General features: G+C 38.6%; 2 protein-coding genes across 2 annotated transcripts in view; one reads left to right on the top strand and one right to left on the bottom strand.

The window, feature by feature from the left end:
* mRpL16 (mitochondrial ribosomal protein L16) overlaps window positions 1-12,183 on the top strand; it is a 73,742-nt gene extending 61,559 nt beyond the window's left edge. Inside the window, exons 5-6 of the mRNA XM_083125901.1 lie at window positions 6,237-6,347; window positions 11,914-12,183. Coding sequence (XP_082982027.1) covers window positions 6,237-6,347; window positions 11,914-12,129 — 327 coding nt within the window. The 3' untranslated portion in view covers window positions 12,130-12,183. The remainder of the gene's footprint in view (window positions 1-6,236; window positions 6,348-11,913) is intronic.
* Window positions 1-18,578, bottom strand: part of LOC145989862 (transmembrane protein 17B-like) — a 314,067-nt gene that overhangs the window by 128,003 nt on the left and 167,486 nt on the right. The window lies entirely within an intron of this gene.

The following is an 18,578-nucleotide window of genomic DNA, read 5'->3' as shown; positions in this document are numbered from 1 at the left end:
TTCAGACTGTTTTATGTAATTAGTGTGAGCTACAGTTATATCTTTCTTAACCTGTGCGCAGAGCAGAAGGAATTTTTCCCTATGGTATTCTTTGTTTGTAATACTTTTCTTCCATTTTAACCTGTGGTAAGATTTAGCTTTAATTTTTTTCACTATAGCAGGCGTAAACCAGCAAGGGTATGTTGAGTTCTGTAATTTTTTAAGGGGAACGCACTCATGAAATATGCCATAAATTAATCCATAGAAAATATTAACAGCTTCATTTACGTTATCAGCGCTATTTATTAGATTCCAATCCGTTTGTGATACCAATCTGTAGAGTTTTGAATAGTCGGCTTTCTTAAAGTTGTAGGTGGAAAAGTTTTGTTTTGACCTTTTATTTGATTTTACGGAATGGCATTGGATCTCAATTATTATTGAGGGGTGATGTGTGTCTTCCGGTAGGAGAGGGTGCAACTCTCTGCTTACATCTACATTACTAACATTCGTTAATATAAGGTCAAGTAACCTATTGTTTACATTTTGAATATTGTTTGCGTTCCTGAGAGCATGGTAAGACATAAAAAGTTGTAGATCTTGACACACTGGTGTAAGACTTAATAAATTTGCATCTACACTTGTAATCTCTGGAAAATTAAAGTCACCACAGAATATTATTTTGTCTCCTGGTTTAGTATGGGTTTCAAACAAAGTCATAAAATTTCTCATATAATGCCTTAGTTGATTTGGGGGGGAAGTACACAACACCAATATAGATAGGAAATTTCTTGTTAAGCAATACTTTAACTAAGATGGAGTCAGGCTGTTGCATCGGTTCTCCTACCAAAAAGGACGAATGGTCGTTTTTTACAGCCACAAAGTGCACCACCTCCACTCACTTTGCCACTAAGGTCACGGCTTCGATCACATCTGTACACAGTGTACCGGGAATCGAAGTATTCGGAACTCAGGTGAGACGACGTTAACCACGTTTCATTAACACACACACACTACGTCCAGATTGCGGCTCAGTACGTTCTCATAAAAAGGCCTACTCTTGCTTCTCAAACTGCGAACATTTTGATAATAGAACGTCAAATAGTTATGAGCATTACTTCCTTGGGAGTGTGTAGAGATGACGTCGCTTTCTAATCTTACCTCACTACGTAGCTGCGCGACGTCTTCCTTCTCCGGATTCCACAGATCCTACCTGCTTTCCTGGTTCCTGGCAGTTGGGGTCCTTTGGGAGCGCCTCCGGGGTTGGTGACCGTTTACATTTCTGGGAGGGGGAGGCTTCGATGTGGTGCACGTTGTCGCCGTCACGGGCTTCGAACTTCTGTTCTGCATTGATGATCTTGTTTTAGGGTCGTTGGTCACCTCTCTGTAGGATTTTCTATTTCTCTACCCTGGTTCTTGAGGGGGTCGGGAGGAGAAGACTGGGAGTTCAGAGCCGGTCGGGGCCTTCGACGTCGATGGTTCCTTGGGTGATCGAGGGGTGTGGGTGGATGGATGATGGGAGCGTAGAGGTTCCTTCGTTCCACTCGAAGAAAAAGTCACTTCGCTACACTCCACAGTAGGTGAAGCGTTTGAATTCACTTCCATGTTTTGGTGCACCTCTTCCGTGGTCGCAGGCGGCAGTCCATTAGCATCCAGATCACTCAACGTATATATTTTACCCTCGATGTGTAGTTTGTCGTACCTCAGTGTTGCATGGAGATTGTTTTCAATCTCTGGCTTCTTCCATGTATTTCCACAACTCGCTGCGGATATCGTGAACACGTCTCGAGTAGTCGCCGGAAACGTGGGTACCAGTTCCACGAAAGAAGCACGCACGAGCAAGAACGGTTTCTTTTAATTTGTAATTTGAAAACTTTACAATGATGGGTGTGTTATGTCCCGATCCCAGTCTGTGCGCCCTCGCTATGTCGTAGTCAGATGTGTCGATCTCCAGAATGTTCCATAAAGCGTCTCTCACGAGTCACTCAGAACAGTTCCAAGATTCTCCAGACGTTTCACTAAAACCGCAGAAAATTAAATTGTCCCTTCTTGACCGGTTTTCCAAGTCATCCAATTTAAGTTCGCAGAACAGGAGTTTAGATTTCAATTCCTTATTTTCATTTTTGAGGCCATTTATTTCTGTTATTAGCCGCATAATATCGATCTGGGCCATTGCTGTTGTTTCAGTCACCTTGTCAAGCTTGTTGTCAATAGAATCCAATTTTGTCGCAATGTCCTCCATTGTGTAAGGTCCAGGATTTTGTTCGATGCCAGAGATAATTAAGGCAATCGCAACGACAATGCCCACGAAAAACATGCTGGTTGCATTTGAGCTGTTCCGCACGTTCATCACTAACACCGACCACTTCTTACCTCCTGAATTCCACAATCCTATGGCACAACGCCACTGCACAAGAGAATTCCCCATCTTGTCACGCTTCACTGCACTTCGGAGCTCGCTGACACACGTCTGCCTTCCACGACGCTTGTCTCATGAACGTGATGCATTTCTGGATCTAATTGTGACAGGAGACAAGTTCTAAGTGCACCATTATGGACCAGAGAGTAAGAGACTATCGATGCAGTGGAAGCACCTGTTGCCTCAGGCCATGAAGAAATTCAAGACACAGACCTCCGCTGGGATAGTCAAACTGTGACTAAATGCACGACCATGAAAGTAGGCAGGTAGGCAGAATTGCACTGGTGCCACACATGGGAAAGCAAAGCGAGAGCAGGACAAAAGTTGCTGGTTCCCGCGCACTGTATGACAATGTCAATCGTGCTCCGGGGCACTTTTGTGTTATTCCTGACCTTTCGAGCAAATACTGTCAGTTTGTATCACATGGATTACAAAGACCAACTCTACAACCAGATCTTTCATTCTCTTAAACCTCCAAACACAGAGGGTTGTGCTCCGACGTGGCAACAGCGCAAACTTCTGCCACCTGCCTAATTTCATGGTCATGCGTTTAGGGCCCGATACAGTGACATGTTAGTGAACATTTTGAAGATCATGATATGGTCGAAACACCAGGAACTTCTCTTAAAAGGAGCACTGTTGCATCACGACAGTGCCCACTCTCATGTGGCTGTGCACTCAGTGCTTATACACTCAGTGACTCAGTGCTTATACACTTTCTCTAAAAATCTAGGTGTTTTAACGGTTTAAGTCCCGATCGGTCGTGTGCTGACCGATGGCATTTTTGGCCACAGTCCCAGTTGGTCATACATTGATCGATGGAACAGAACTTTTTTCATCGCCTTGCAACCCTGTTCATTTTCTATGCTCATGACTCGAAGTGTGTGGAACTTGAATCCAAGAGTTGATATGCATCGACAGCGACATATTGCCGACCCTTGTCGAAAATAACTAATGCACTTAGTTTCTTTTTCATTTTTTCCTTCGGATGGCAAAATGCATTAGCAACAAAATAAATATTGAATTATAATGTAGACATGTGGTTGCAAATTGGACATAGAATTTATCCCTGTCGCATGTTTCAACAGGGAGGGGGAAAATGTTGTCTTTTCTTTTCTTTTTTCAATTTTCACATTTGAAGCCACGAATAATAACAAATACATACAGATAGCAACACTTCGTCTTTTCTATGACAAAGTACATTTTATTCAGCCTTCGGTAAGTTTTTATTTTTATTTCCAATTTCATGTATGTATATTTGAAATTCCTGTCTTTTTTTAAAAAAATAGTATTGTGTGTATTGCCAACCCTTGTTGAAAATAATCATGCCCTTCATTGTGCGTGTTGCTAACCCTTGTCAAAAATATCTCATGCACTTTGTTTCTTTTTCATTTTTTCTTCGGATGGCAAAAGGCATTAGGAACAAAATAAATACTGAATTATAATGTAGACATGTGGTTGCAAATAGGACATAGAATTTGTCTCAACAGGGAGGGCAATTTTTTTTTCTTATTTTTTTCAATTTTCACATTTGAAGTCACGAATAATAACAATTACATACCGATAGCAACACTTCGTCTTTTCTATGTCAAAGTACATTTTATTCTTAGTAAAATGTTTCTTGTTTCAGTGCTAAACCTTAAAAAACTCGTTTAAATGGCCTTGGACAGAGGTAAAAACTGCATAAGTGCCACAGGACTTTAAAGGGTAAATATTCACCACAAAACCTGGACTTTGTGCCATCAGACTTTCACTTGTTTGGACCTTTGGAAGAACATTTACAGGGTCAGAAGTTCGCAGACAACAAGAGGCAATAGAGGTGGTACAAAGTTGGTTAAACAGGATATCTACCAGTCATGAGAGTCAAGAGAAACTATAAAAATCAACAAATATGTCAAGAAGTCAATAAAAAGTCAAGAAATTATACTTGTGATCAAAAATTTTTGTTACTTCACTTTTCTGTCTCTTTGGCTAATTGGGAAGATGAAGATGAATGGTGGTAAGAGAAGATAGATAAAGCGATAATCACAAATATATAGGGACGACATCACAAGATTATTCTGTCTGTGAGTCAAGATGCCAGAGCCTTGCTAGTCTGCCAAATGCAGTCCGGGTTGCATTAATAGATAAAGCAAGTCTAATTCTCTTGTTAAATACAGCTTCAGTTTTCATCTTAACTGGCCTTTTGGTAGAGAAGTAAATCGTAGCTCGAGGACTAAATGTCATAGAAAGATGAAATTGATTTTGTTTTCTTTCTTAAAGACAGGGCTCTTACTGAATGTAAAATTTGTACATTGTATGTCCTGATAATTAGTGTTAGAAGAAGAAGAAGAAGAAAATTGATTATTTTTTTAAAAAAAAAAATTACCCCTGTGCCCCACTCAATAGACCGAAGTGAATGAAAGAAAATGTAGTATGTAACATATTTACATGTTGTGCACGTTACTCACTGTATAATATAATCTATACAAAATTCGTTCAGAATAGTGTTACATACGTGAGTGAGTGTAGAATTTCAAAACTACGTTTCGGGGTTCAACTGCCCCCTTCTTCAGGTTCTTTTCCTTCAAGGCACAAATCATTTTATGCTGCGTCAAGAGTATTAAAAGGATTAGGTTAAAAGGTTTGGCTGAAAAACACTTGTTAAAAACAGGTCACCATTCATTTAAAACCCCCAGTTAAAAATCTTGCTATAAGGTGTTCCCCATTCTCCGTAAAACCTCATTTGCATGGGATCCTATTAAATTGACTAAACACATTCCCTTGTTCTGCTTGCTCTGACGGTCTATTCCTGAGCAAGAAGTCATGAAGGTTAATTCCCCTCCTACGCTGTTCAGCCTTCCCCTACTTGCGTCACCAATCCAACTCAAACTCTCATTCTACCTCAACCGCACGGACCACTTCCGGAGTGACATGGAATCCTATCTTATGATCCTCTTTCTTTGTTCTATCCCATTTTTTAAAAAATTACACCCATCCTTCCTCCAATTTTCCATCATCTCTGTTCAATTTTTTATTTCTCCCATGCAGATATTCGCAGCCTCGTAAACATTTCCATTCAATTTGTTGCCTTGTTTTCTAATGACCTCTTTCTTTTCGATCTTATGTCGGCTTATGATTGTATGTTCAGACAATCCGGTTTTGGGTACTCCCTCCCTAATGTCGTCTCCGTGTTCCCCCCATCTTATATGCATACTTCTTCCCGTTTGTCCTATATACTCTTTACCGCATTCACATCTAATACTATATACACCTTTGGCTTCCTCTGGGTTTCCATTCCCTTTTCCTCCCCTTTTGTATTTGGTAAAATATTTCTCTATATTCCGTGGAGCCTTCATACCACATCTTATCCCATACTCTCTTACTTTTTCTCAATTCTTTCGGATAACCCTTGAAAATACGGGATCCCTAAGAACCTAACATTCTTCTTACGTTTTCTTCTTCTCCCCTTTTGATTTTTCCTTCTTATCTTTATTTATCTCTCATGTGCACCTTCCTTTGTATGTGTTTCATTTCATGGTTCTTAAATCCATTTTTTCTCCCCACCTCCATTATCCATTTCCCTTCCCTTACACTTTCTTCCTCCCCACTGCATAGTCTTCCTGCTCTAATAAAGAAGTTGAGGTAAACGTTCCTTTTAAACCTCGCTGGATGTTCCAATTCTTTATTGATGTCAAATCCCTGGCCAATTGTTTGTAATATACCCCCGTTCTTATTTTCTTACCCGTCTCAGTGAGACTAAGATCTAAGATATTAATTTTATCCCCTACAAGGTTTTCTCTATTTACTCTATTTTACTTTAAGAAGTAATTTCATGCATTAATATTGTTTCATTGTACAGGGACAAGGCATGAGGAAAGGAGGCGGCAAGGGCGCCATTGATCACTATGTGACACCCATCAAAGCTGGCAGAGTTATCGTAGAAATGGGAGGACATTGCGAGTTTCAGGAGGTAAGAGACAAACTTTGTTGAGTCTTTCTTTTATGCAGTTCAGTTCAGTCATCTGAATCGTCATACAGAGACAGACAGACAGACCAGGGTTGCTACTCACTGGGAATTCCTTGAATTCCAGGAATTATACTTGAATTATTGGCTCCGTGAATTCTGCATGAATTTTTCTCCATAGACATGAAAAATTGCAACTTTTATTAATCGAAATCCCATTGAATTAATACATGCTTAATAATTTTCTGAGGCAAGTTTTTTTAGATTTTATTTTTCTCGAGGAAGGAAAAGAAAGCTGCTTGGAGAATAAAACAGAATTTTCTAAATTCATTAACTTTGTTAGTGTCCTTTCCGTCTGTCTATCTGCCTCCTCGATGGCGCAGTGGTAGCGTCGTCACCTTGCAATCAAGGGGTCCCGGGTTCGATACCCGGTGGAGGTACATAGTGGTTCGGATCCCACTTTAAACTGTAGGTCCAGTCCCGATTAGCCTTACTGTGCATAAAGTGGACTTAAAACACCAAATCAACAACGTCTGTCTATCTGGCAGACGGAAAAGTATTGCAAGATGAGAAATCTTGAAGCTCATTAGGTAAATTAGAGTTTGAAATTCTTATAGAAGTAACAATTTTATGTAGATTAATATATCCCGTAACATTTGTGACTTGTGTTTGTTGAGGTAATGTATTTCGAGTCCTAGTATGTAAAATGGCAAATGTAAACTCCCCAACTTAAATGTTTTAGATATAGATATCGTTTATTTGAATTGAATTTGGGTACATTGGAATTGCACAGACCTTTTATATTGTTAATACATTTTGTGTGGGTGGTGAGATGCGATAATACATAAGATTGAAATAGAGAAAACATTTCTTTGCACCCTTAAATTTTTGGATTGTTCACCTTGAAAACTGGGAATTATGCTTGAATTTTATCATGATCGTAGACTGCCCACCCTGCAGACTGACCAACTGTGCTTTGGTTTCGACGTCATAGCCATAGACCCAGGTCTCATCACCCGTTATGATGTTCCGCAGGAAGCTATTGTCCTCACTTGCTCAGTACAACAGATCTTTATTGATGTCGACATGTGTTTCTTTTTGTTCATCTGTCAGCAACCATGGAACATTTGGCAGCAACCCGATCTATTGTATTTTGATTTTTTCCAACAAAAGCATATGATACAATGTATGGCTTATTTCCACTTCTGCAATTTCTGGAAAGGTCACCTGACAATATTCCCTCACCACAGCATGCACTTGCTCAACATGCATGTCATACGATGGTGATGGCCATCCAGCCTTTGCATCGTCTTCAATGGATGTTCTGCATGCTTTGAACTGCTCATTTGACTCATTTTACTGTCTGGCTTACATACTCTTCCTCATATGCTTCTTGCAACATTTTGAGCATTCCTGTAAATGTCTTGCTCAAGTTGAAACGAAATTTGATGCGCACGCGTTGCTCTTCGAGTACCTTCGTTTTCTGTGTATCAGAAATTTGCCGCAGTTATGAAACACGATTTCACTTAACTGCTTACCGGATGAAAACTAAGCAATACAGACTGATGCACTAAACAGCATAGTACTTCTACATGATTCCTCTATGTGGCACTAGTAAGTTCAGGGTGACTACTCACCAGGAATTCCTTGAATTCTGGGAATTAATGCTGAATTATTAGCTCCGGGAATTCTGCGTGAATTTTTCTCCATAGACTTGAAAAATTGCATGATTTATTAATCCAAATCCCATTGAATTTACACATATTTTTTTATTTTTTTTATTGAGGAATTAGAAAAAACTGTGTATAAAATATAACCAAATTCTCTCAATTTGTTTACTGTGTTAGTGTCCTTTGCAGAACAATCTATCTGGCAGACGAAATATTATTGCAATGTGACATATCTTGAAGTGAATTAGGTAATTCTGATTGTGAAATTCTAATACAATTAACATTTTTTCATAGATTACTATATCCCATAACATGTATGACTTGTGTTTGTAGGTATATTTTGAGTCTGAGTATGTGCAATGACACCTTAAACTAAATATTTTAAATATATATACTGTTTAATTGAATGGAATTAGAATTTTTGGATATGTTGGAATCACACAGACCCTTTATGTTGTTAATATATTTGTGTATGTATGTGTGTGGGTGATGAGAGGCGATAATACGCAAGGTTGAAATAGAGAAAACATTGACTTGTATCCTTGAAAGTTTGCCCTGAAAACCAGGAATTATACTTCACCTTTATCATAGTCCTAGAGTGGCCAATCTAAAGTTAAGCAACACGGATTGGTTCATTGGTGGTCAAATTTGAAAGTTTGGTTTCTTTTTGGACAAACCTCGTATGTTTATATCTTATAATTATAACAAAATGGCAGAATATTGTGCTACATTAAAATATGTTTATAGATATGTTTAATCAGTAAAATTATCGGTAATTTTACCAATACCTATGCCTATATCGACCCATACCGATAGAGTATTGATTAATCTGTACCATCCCTAGTACGGAATTACCCCTTGTCAATTATATGTTTGCATGAAATTATCACATAGTCAATTTGTAGTCTTTTACATCAGCGGTTCTTGAACTTTCCTACACCGCAGACACCCTTCAGATATCACTCGCCCTTGCGGATCCCCAAGAATTAACTCAAAGTTTAAAGCCTGGAATTTGCATCATACATATTTGTCTAGTGTTTAATCACTGATATTCACCATTTAAGGAAGGGAAAATTAAATGAACTCACACATTATATTTTATTTGCATTTTATTGTAATGTTAATTGTAGCAATTACATTCAATTAATTAAAAGTATATAAAATACATTTTTTGTATTAATAATGAATACTAACAAGAGATTACACAACACTACTTGTTAATCTTATTTCCTGTGAAAGGGATGATGCTGCATTTCACTGAGAAGTCGTGATGTATCGGGCTTAATGTTAGAAACCTGAATCCGAAGTTCTGATTCTACATTTTCCAAACGGTTTCTGTACTTGTTTTAAGATAGATGAGAGCAGAGAATGATTTTTCACATAAGTAGGTTGTTTCAAAAGGCATTAATACTTTCATGGCCTTCTTTGATATTCCAGGAAAAACAACCTGTAAGTAAGCCCAAAAGTTTGCAAGTGTCGTTTCTTTTAACTGCATTTTCAGAGCACCATCCATTGTTACTTCCATGAGTTGGTCTTCCAATTTTTGCTTGCATCAGGCACAGGAAAATATTCTCTGAACGACTGCTGCAAGTGCTTCAAATGTTGTGCGAAGAGTGACTTATCGTTCTCTTGACAACTCTTCTTCCATGGAACGAAGGAAATTTGAGAAGTTTGGAAAGGTCTGCTCATATTTTCCATTCAGTATACGCTGACGCTACAACTCCAACTTTTTGATCATTGCTTCGATCTTGTCTCAACTAAAAATATGGTTACTTTTTGTCCTTGAAGGCTTAAGTTCAGATTATTTAAATGGATGAAGATATGTTATAAGTACAGGTTCTGTCCTTAAAGTAGTAGGACTGAGTGAATTAAAAAAAAATATATTGACAGAAATAATACATACGCTTAATATTCTTCGAAATATGATCCTCCTGCATCAACACACCGCTGCCAGCGGGATTTCCAGTTTGTATACGCTTCCTGGAAGGCGGAAACTGGAATGCTGTTCAACTCCCTCGTCACGGCCTGTTGTAATGCTTCCACCGAGCCGTGATGATGTCCTTTCAGGGTGGTTTTGAGGCGGGGGAAGAGGAAAAAGTCTGGTGGGGCAATGTCGGGACTGTAGGCTGGCTGAGGCAAGGTTGCAACGTTGTGTTGGGCCAGATACGCCGCCACTCGGAAGGCTGTGTGGCTCGGCGCATTGTCATGATGCAGTCGCCAGGAGTTGGCGATGCCTGGGCAGACGCGGACGATGCGTTTCCTCAGCCGTTCCAGGACCTCGAGATAAAAATCTGCATTGACAGTCTGTCCGTGGCTAACAAATTCTCTGTGGATCACTCCTTGTGAATCGAAAAAGCAAATGAGCATGCTTTTCACTTTTGACTTCGTCATGCGCGCCTTTTTGGGGCGTGGGGAATTTCGGGTGTGCCATTCTGCGATTTGACGTTTGGTCGCAGGGTCATACTCAAACGTCCACGCCTCGTCCCCAGTTACTACATTGTCTAAAAAGTTTGGATTTTCACTCACTTCTTCGAGAAGGTCCTGGCCGATCCGTTTGCAAACGTCCTTTTGCTCGCCTGTCAGCACTCGTGGCACCAACTTTGTGCAAATTTTCCTCATTTGCAAATTTTCGTGCACAATTTCATGAACTTGGGTTTTAGCAATGCCAAGTTCATCGGCAATCATGCGAACAGTTAATCTTCGGTCACTGTCCAGCAAATTCTTCACTCTTGCAACATTTTCCTCAGTTTTGGAGCTTGAAGGTCGTCCTGACCGTCCGGCGTCTTTAACTTTCTCTCTCCCCTCCCGAAACAGCTTGTGCCACTCAAAAACACTCGATCTTCCAATGGCGTTATCACCGTAAGCCGTCTTGATCATTTCATGGGTCTCTTTACCAGTTTTACCGAGCTTCACGCAAAATTTGATGGAGTAACGCTGTTCCAAAAGTTTGGCCATGGCGCAGCGTGACGAGGGGCACTCGCAGAGGTTACGATGACGAGCGATCTTCACTCTGCTATGGCTGGCAGCCGACTGGCGCTGCTTCCTGCCTTTCCTTAGACCCACCTCAACCAACAACTGGTAAAAAGAAAAGAAAAAAATCAGTCCTACTACTTTAAGGACAGACCCTGTATGCGAACTTAACTAACCAGGAAAAATCATTCAAACGATCGCTGAGATGAAATTGCTTATCCAAGAGAAATATTCTTATTTCGTCTTTCAAAACTTACAAAACTTTACCTCGCAACAGCCAGCGAACTTCACAGTGAAGCAAAAGTTGATCATATTCACTGTCCATTTCTTTGCAGAGCTGCTCAAAAAGTCTTTAATACATTGACTTGCTTTTTTTGAAATTGACAATTTTCACTGATTCATTTAAGGTCTATTGAAGCTCTTCTGGTATCTTATTGGCCACTAGTGCATCCCTGTGTAAGGAGCAATGGAACCATGTTGCTGACAGGCCGATTTATTTTATTCATGCTGCAAGTCCAGTAAGCCTTCCCGACATTACTTGTGCTCCATCTGTTCTAACTTCGACGAATTTCAACCAGTCCATATTATGAAATATTGTAAATGCGTTTAAGCTGGCAAATACTTCTTCAACTGTAGTGTGCGTCAAATAGGAGATGAAGAGTAAGTCCTCGTAAACACTTTTGAGATGTTCATATCTAACGTAGCACATCAGTGTTGCTTTGTTTGTAATATCTGTGCTTTCATCCAGTTGCAAAGCAAAATAGGGGGACAAGTGAACTCTTTCTAAAAACAACCTGTAGGAACTGGCGATGCTTAGTCATGTCTACGTTTTCAGCGAACCTTTGTGGAACACTGGGAGGGTTCCGTGGACCACAGTTGACGAACTGCTGTTTTACATCATGCATAAGCTAAAATAATACTTCTATCTGCAGGTGGAGCCAATTTTGAAAGAAGTAGTTGGGAAGATGCCTTTCAAGTCAAGAATTGTAAGTCAGGAAATTTTGGAACAGGATGAAGCAGAGAAAGAGCGCCTGGAGAAGGAAAATATCAATCCATACACAATGGAATATATTATTAAGAATAACCTTTGTGGTTGCAGTAGGTATCTGTCACCATATGATTATCGGTGGTTTGGAAAGTATGTGTAAATGTATATGTTTTAATATTTGTAGAAATGTTGTTTCTAAATAAATATGTTTCTTCAACAATCTTTCTTTGGTTTACTTCAAAACCATCTGAAATCTGGAAAACACTTTGTATCCTTGCAATCAGTTTGATTGTGTAATATGGAAATGTATTGTTTTGCTTAACTCAAGACACCTGATTTCAACGGAACCAAGAAATTGTGTACAACACTGTGGCAGCTGGTTAACACATTCGGGTCTGGCCTCATAATACAGCATTTTTACCTCTGGACTGCGGGTTTTTGTTGTTTTTCAAAAAATTATAGACAAAATATTTTTAATTTGTTTTTGTTTACCACACATTTCTTAAATCTACAAAACTTCCTCTTTTCAATTAACAAAAATTTGTTAAATTTTCTTTTCATTTTCTGACATTTTTGAATATTTTTTCAGCAATGTTTAAATGTGAAAAAAAAAAGTACAACATTGTAACAAATGTTAATATAGAGATATTTTAAGTTCGTAATCTAGAAATTTCAATAATTAACTACATAAACTATCAATACATCTTTTGAATCTTGCATAAGAATACTTCATATGTGCACATAACAAAAAATAATTGCAAATTACAGTTATTAGCTTTTGTGTGAAAAAGTGGCTGCAGGACAGGACCAGACGATGTATCATTTGGTTCTGCGTCATCTGTAAAAATTAAACAAATAAAATAAAAAATCATTTGACATACACTATACAAAATAATAAATGGAAAACTAAAAATACGTCAGTGCATGTAGGAGAATCAAGCAAGAGGCAAGATGAATAGACCCAAAAAAATTACCTCTTCTCATTTCATTCATAAAATACTAGAGTTTGCAACACTGTTTATATTGTCGACAATAATTATTACGAATACAACCTACCTTCCAAATCTTCAAATTCATCTGCATCATCAAAATCGTCACTAACTTCAAACTCTGAAGCGGAATCCTCTTGCAGAATTTCCGCTATGCAGTGTGGATCTAACGACACCATTCTAAACCGTACATGAACCCAACAACAAACAGTAGCAGGTGCGAGATAAAAATAGCACATTTTTGACAACTTTCTAAATAGTCTGGAGGGAGTAATGTTTGTGTATATATATTACCCTTCTTGTTGTATCTGGTTACTTTTGTACTTGATACAGAGTCTGATGAAGACCTTGCTAGAAGGTTGAAACGTTACGTTAGTTTATGTTTTTTAATAAAATAAATTACTGCCTTGGTCAGCATATTTAGTTTTTCAAAAATAGCACGTGAGTCACCTAGTGGTCGGAATTTCAACAGCTTGGCTTGAATGAACACGCACATGAGACGAAGTACGAGCATAGCCCGTAGTTCAATCGGCAAACCGATTGCATACCGCAGGATGCGCTATGCCCGTCGTTCGTCCACTTTGACTTTAAGTGCACTGCAGGCTACGCCCGTCGTGAGACCCCAAAGTGATAACCCCTGCCCTGCAGCGACCTTGAAGGGAAGTGCATCCAAAAAGAAATCATCTATATATAGATTCAACCGCAAATTCTCTTCATCGTAAATAATGCAAGAAAATAACAATAAAAATACTTTCAACAAAATGAAGCTAAAGTAAACCATCTATATATAGACTCTGCCACAAATAAATATTCCACAGCAGGTAAGGTTAAAGGTAAAGTTCCCCCTGCATGCAGCACCATACCATGAAGGCATATTTGGGGGTAGGGCCTCACAACATATTCTCGATCTCTGCCAAATTGGAGATGATGTTAACATCACCATGCTCCAGCTACCTTTGCCCTCCAGGGTTGCCCCCAGGTATCCATTTATTTGAGGCTGGGTGAGACCCAGAGCCTTTATTCATGGACAACTAACTAACTCTCTAGCCTTCTTAAACCTGAAGGTTCATGGCTGCAGCAACACAGGCCTTCCATCTGTCCCTATCCTGAGCAAGATCTATATAGTCTTTACCATCCCTACCGATTTCCTTTAGGTCCATCTCAACATTGTCCCTCCATCTTCGTCTTGGCCTTCCTACAGTTCTCTTACCATCAGGTTTCCCAACAAGAATTGTGTAAACTTCTCTTCCCTCTCCCATTCATGCCACATAGCCTGCCCACCTAAGTCTTCTTGATTTAATTATTCTAATAATATCTGGACATAAATACAAATTATGTAGTTCTAAATTATGTAACCTTCTCCACTCACCTGTCTCCTCATCCCTTTTAGGTCCAAATATTTTCCTAAGGATCTTATTTTCAAATACTCTCAATTTATGTTCTTCTTTCAATGTAAGGGACTAAGTTTCACACCCATATAATACTACAGGCAAAATTACTGTTTTGTGTATTTTAACTTTTAGTTTGTTAGATATTAAACGAGAAGACAAAAGTTTATGCATAGAAAAGTAACATGCATTTCCTGAATTAAGCCTACTTTTTATTTCCTCTATAATATAATTTTCATTTGTTAATATTACTCCTAAGTATTTGAATTTGGAAACTGGTTCAAATGATTCTATATACAAAATAATTGCCAGGTAAGATTATGAGTGGCCCAGGCTCCACTTGTCAGATGACCACGTTGGATTGGATTGATTTGTTGTTTTAAGTCCACTTTATGCACAGTACGGCTAATCGGGTCTGGACCTACAGTTTAAAGTGGGATCCGAACCACTATGTGCCTCCACCGGGAATCGCACCCGGGATCCCTTGATTACAAGGCGACGACGCTACCACTGCGCCATCGGGGAGGCCAGATGACCACGTCAGGGTCACGATCAAGGCTTCGTGTGGCACCGTTAGGTTTCCACCTTGATCTCCGGGGACTGGACCACCCCGGATTGCATGTTGACGTAAAGCGGGGTTGGTGTGCAATGTGTATGAATAGTCTATAGAGACTATGCCTCCTAGGCAACCATTTATGTGACGTAACAAACTACACGCTACCCTGAAGACGGAAGCAGATTCAGCCTCCGAAACTTAGGTAAATCTCTTTTAAAAAATAACAGTGGTTTAAAGTAAAAAACTAGAATGAATAAATCATCACTGATTAGCTACAAAGAAGAATTGGTTCAAATGAGTTGTTATCAATAATTAGATTTTGATTATTACCTAACACTTGGTTTTGGCCTGTAAGCATATATTTAGTTTTCTCTTTGCTAACTTCCAAACCTATCTCTTGAGCAGTTTTGAAAAATATTTTAGCATTATTCTTAATTGTATTTATATCATCCCCTAATAAGTCTACATCATCTGCATATGCTAACAACTGAGTCACACCATTTAATTTTAGTCCTTCGTTAGTTTCTTTTACCTTCCTAACAGCATATTCTAAGGCAAAATTAAAGAGGAATGGAGATAATGCATCTCCTTGTTTTAACCCATCATGAATTGTAAATTTGTCAGACACATTAATACCACACAATGGACAAGGCCGGTAAAATCCGACCTTAGAACACCCACCCCAAGAATTGAATCCGGGTTTCCCGCATGGCAGTCACACACCCAACCAACTAGACCACCATGGCTCCATGTTCATATTGGAAAGAAATATTTTTCAGGAACTGACAAAACATCAACAATGAATTGTTTGATTGCCAATAGCCCACATAGATTAATGAAAGCACAATAAGTTGGTGTCTGTGAAAATTACTTGCCGCAATACAAGAACCATTAATTTTGAAATACTGTCTACATATAGACGCTCCGCAAAAAATGGCTCATTTTTAGTCTATATATAGCTCTGCCATAGTTAGTGGGTTAATATCAGCTACCATGCAATAGGATGCAAATAATGTTTGAAACACATATTTCCAAATTTAATCAAAGCAAATTACAGTTTAATGATCAATCAATTATCTGTTAAGATTAGACTTCTTACATTCATGTCTGTGCCATCCTCACTGATGGTTCTCTTGAGGATAGCAGCTCTTCAGCAAAGGGCATGACTAAACATGCTACATGTTCAGTGTTGTCAACCCATAGTAAGAACAAAGCTTCAAAACTTGCATTGGTTGCGTAAACATATCAAGTGGCTATTGGGATATGAATGATTTATCATATCATGTTCCACTGGTATGTTCTGCAAGTTAAATTCAAATTCTAATGCAGGGTGTTTCAATCGCTCCTGGCCCCTGATTTTCTCTTATAAAAATCAAACTATTGGTCATGATGCAATGAAATTTGCTACAGACATACCTTGGTGTATGAGAAGCATGGTGGAATCACAGCAAGTGTTAGAAGTGTTCAATAAATTGTTTCTTTTCCGTTGGAGAGTGGTTAAACCATCATGCTACAATACCAGGGGTCCTGGGTTTGAATCCCATCCTCGACATGGCTGTTTGTGAATGTCCATTCATCAATTTCATAATATCACTACTCAACCTCATCTTCATGCCAAAACTGGCAGAAGGGCAATGTAAAAAAATCAATGAATCAATCTTTTCACTTTGTCAGGATGTTGTAACTGTTGTACAGCAGTAACACGATGTGCATACAGCTTTACATTTTTGACAGCTCGTTGACATGTGCTTGTGGAAACTCCCATTTCCTGTGACGACTTCTTTGGTGCGGCCAGCAATCTGTTTCTCACTTCTTGCACAATTGCTTCTGGCAGGTTTGGATGTCCTCTTTCGTGCAGATCCAACAATGTTTCCAGTTTTCTCACCAAATATTGAATGGAACATTTCGCTGGTGGTTTGTGGACCCAAAACTGTGCAATAAATTGTTGCTGGCATGCCTTTATGGACTTGGTTTTGCCATTTCACGGCAGAATCGCCCAGATGCACGCACATGCCCACACAAGAACTAGAGAGACTGTGGCGCCATCTCCGATGATGTCACCATGCTTCTCATACACCAAGGTATGTCCATAGCAAATTTCATTACATTATGACCAATAGTGCAATTTTAATAAGCGAGTAGTACAGGTGAGGTGTTTTTCAAGATACAGTGATGTGTGTCCTGTTTGCTCGCCCAGCATCCTTCTGCTCATTCGTTCAGCTATTGCATATCAAGTTGGCTTGAAGCTTCTTAATCAGTTTGATGTCCAAGTTACATTTCTGTGTGCAGACCCTCTAATTAGCAGGACAAAAGCGTTGATGAAAGTTCAGTCAAGGAAAGAAAAACCTCATTTCTTACCGTTTCACATGCAGGGTTGGTCAAAAAGAAGTAGCAGATTTCAAAATGTTATTTCAAACGGACAATATGTGACAGAAACATAATCCACTCATCATTGGATAGATTAAGGTTCAAAGTTTTGATTGGTTTCGTTTGTGCATTAACAATTTGTGCTACAATTTTGCGAAGTGTGAATCCATTGTGCCAGTGGAATGCAAAATTCGAACCTTCTGTCACAATCGCCAGGATGCAATGCCTGAATTAAGCCTATGAAGAGACCAAGAATAGTGCACCCAAAAACTTAGGAGTTTCTCAATTTTGTAACAGTCAGTAATTCTTCATTTCCTTAATTCATTTCTTCAATAGACTTACAAATAGAGTTCCAGTTCAGTACAGTGAATCTTAACAGGCCCATATCTACATATAAAAATACACATTATTTTGTTAAGCATTTTTTAGAAAAAGTCGACAAAACTTATACATTGCTGTTCATTCTTATTTTGTTCTGATTTGCCAATAAGTGGTATCGGACTATAATCTGAATTAACGAAACTTGGAATTGTGTTGATTTCTGTTTCACTTGATATAAAGATTAGATATTGAACAATTAACATCCAATTATAAGCATGCATAGCATGTACATAGGTAAAAAGATCTGCATGCGAGGTTCAAAGTAACGTTAGCTTATTTCTAAATATTATTCTGCAAACATCTATAAGATTGGTAAGACCATGCAAGTTCATTCCCTTCTCATAAAATCACAAATCACACTCAGGGTAGTTGTTCATTTGCAGTTGACGGATTTTTTTTTTAGATAGCTACACAAGACAACATTCCATAACTGCACAAAATGTTCAGAACTGTCTCTTCTACAATGAGACGTATTAAAACATGGCTAAGGTCAGCTATGGGCAAGACAAATTTTCTTACTTAGCACTCTTCAACATAGAAAGGTTAGCTGTAATGGACTGACAAAGAATTCTTCAGGAAAAAAACACAGCATTTCTATTTTTTAGATGACAAGTGGTTCTCAGTTGTAGTAAAATTAGGAAAATTCCAATTTTCGCTGTAGAGAAATCAAGGAAATTTAAATATAACTATGTATAGATAGTGCTTTTAAATTATTTGCAGCATTATTATATGTACATTACCACGAACACAGAATTACTCATTAATATTATCACATTAAAATTATACCTTTTTTTTAATCTAGAGAAGAAATGTGTTCTTTAATAAATTTGCAACCTTCTATAATAGTATATTTCTTCAGGCCCGTAGCCAGAATTGGTCTCCATGGGGGCTCACAGATTATCAGGGGGCTTATAAACCAAGTTCATTT

Source organism: Lepisma saccharinum, chromosome 7 (assembly GCF_977018435.1).
Source record: "Lepisma saccharinum chromosome 7, izLepSacc3.1, whole genome shotgun sequence".
NCBI classification, from domain to species: Eukaryota; Metazoa; Arthropoda; class Insecta; order Zygentoma; family Lepismatidae; genus Lepisma; species Lepisma saccharinum.
The sequence above is the reverse complement of the archived record's forward strand: the minus strand, read 5'-3'. Positions and strand labels throughout refer to the sequence as shown.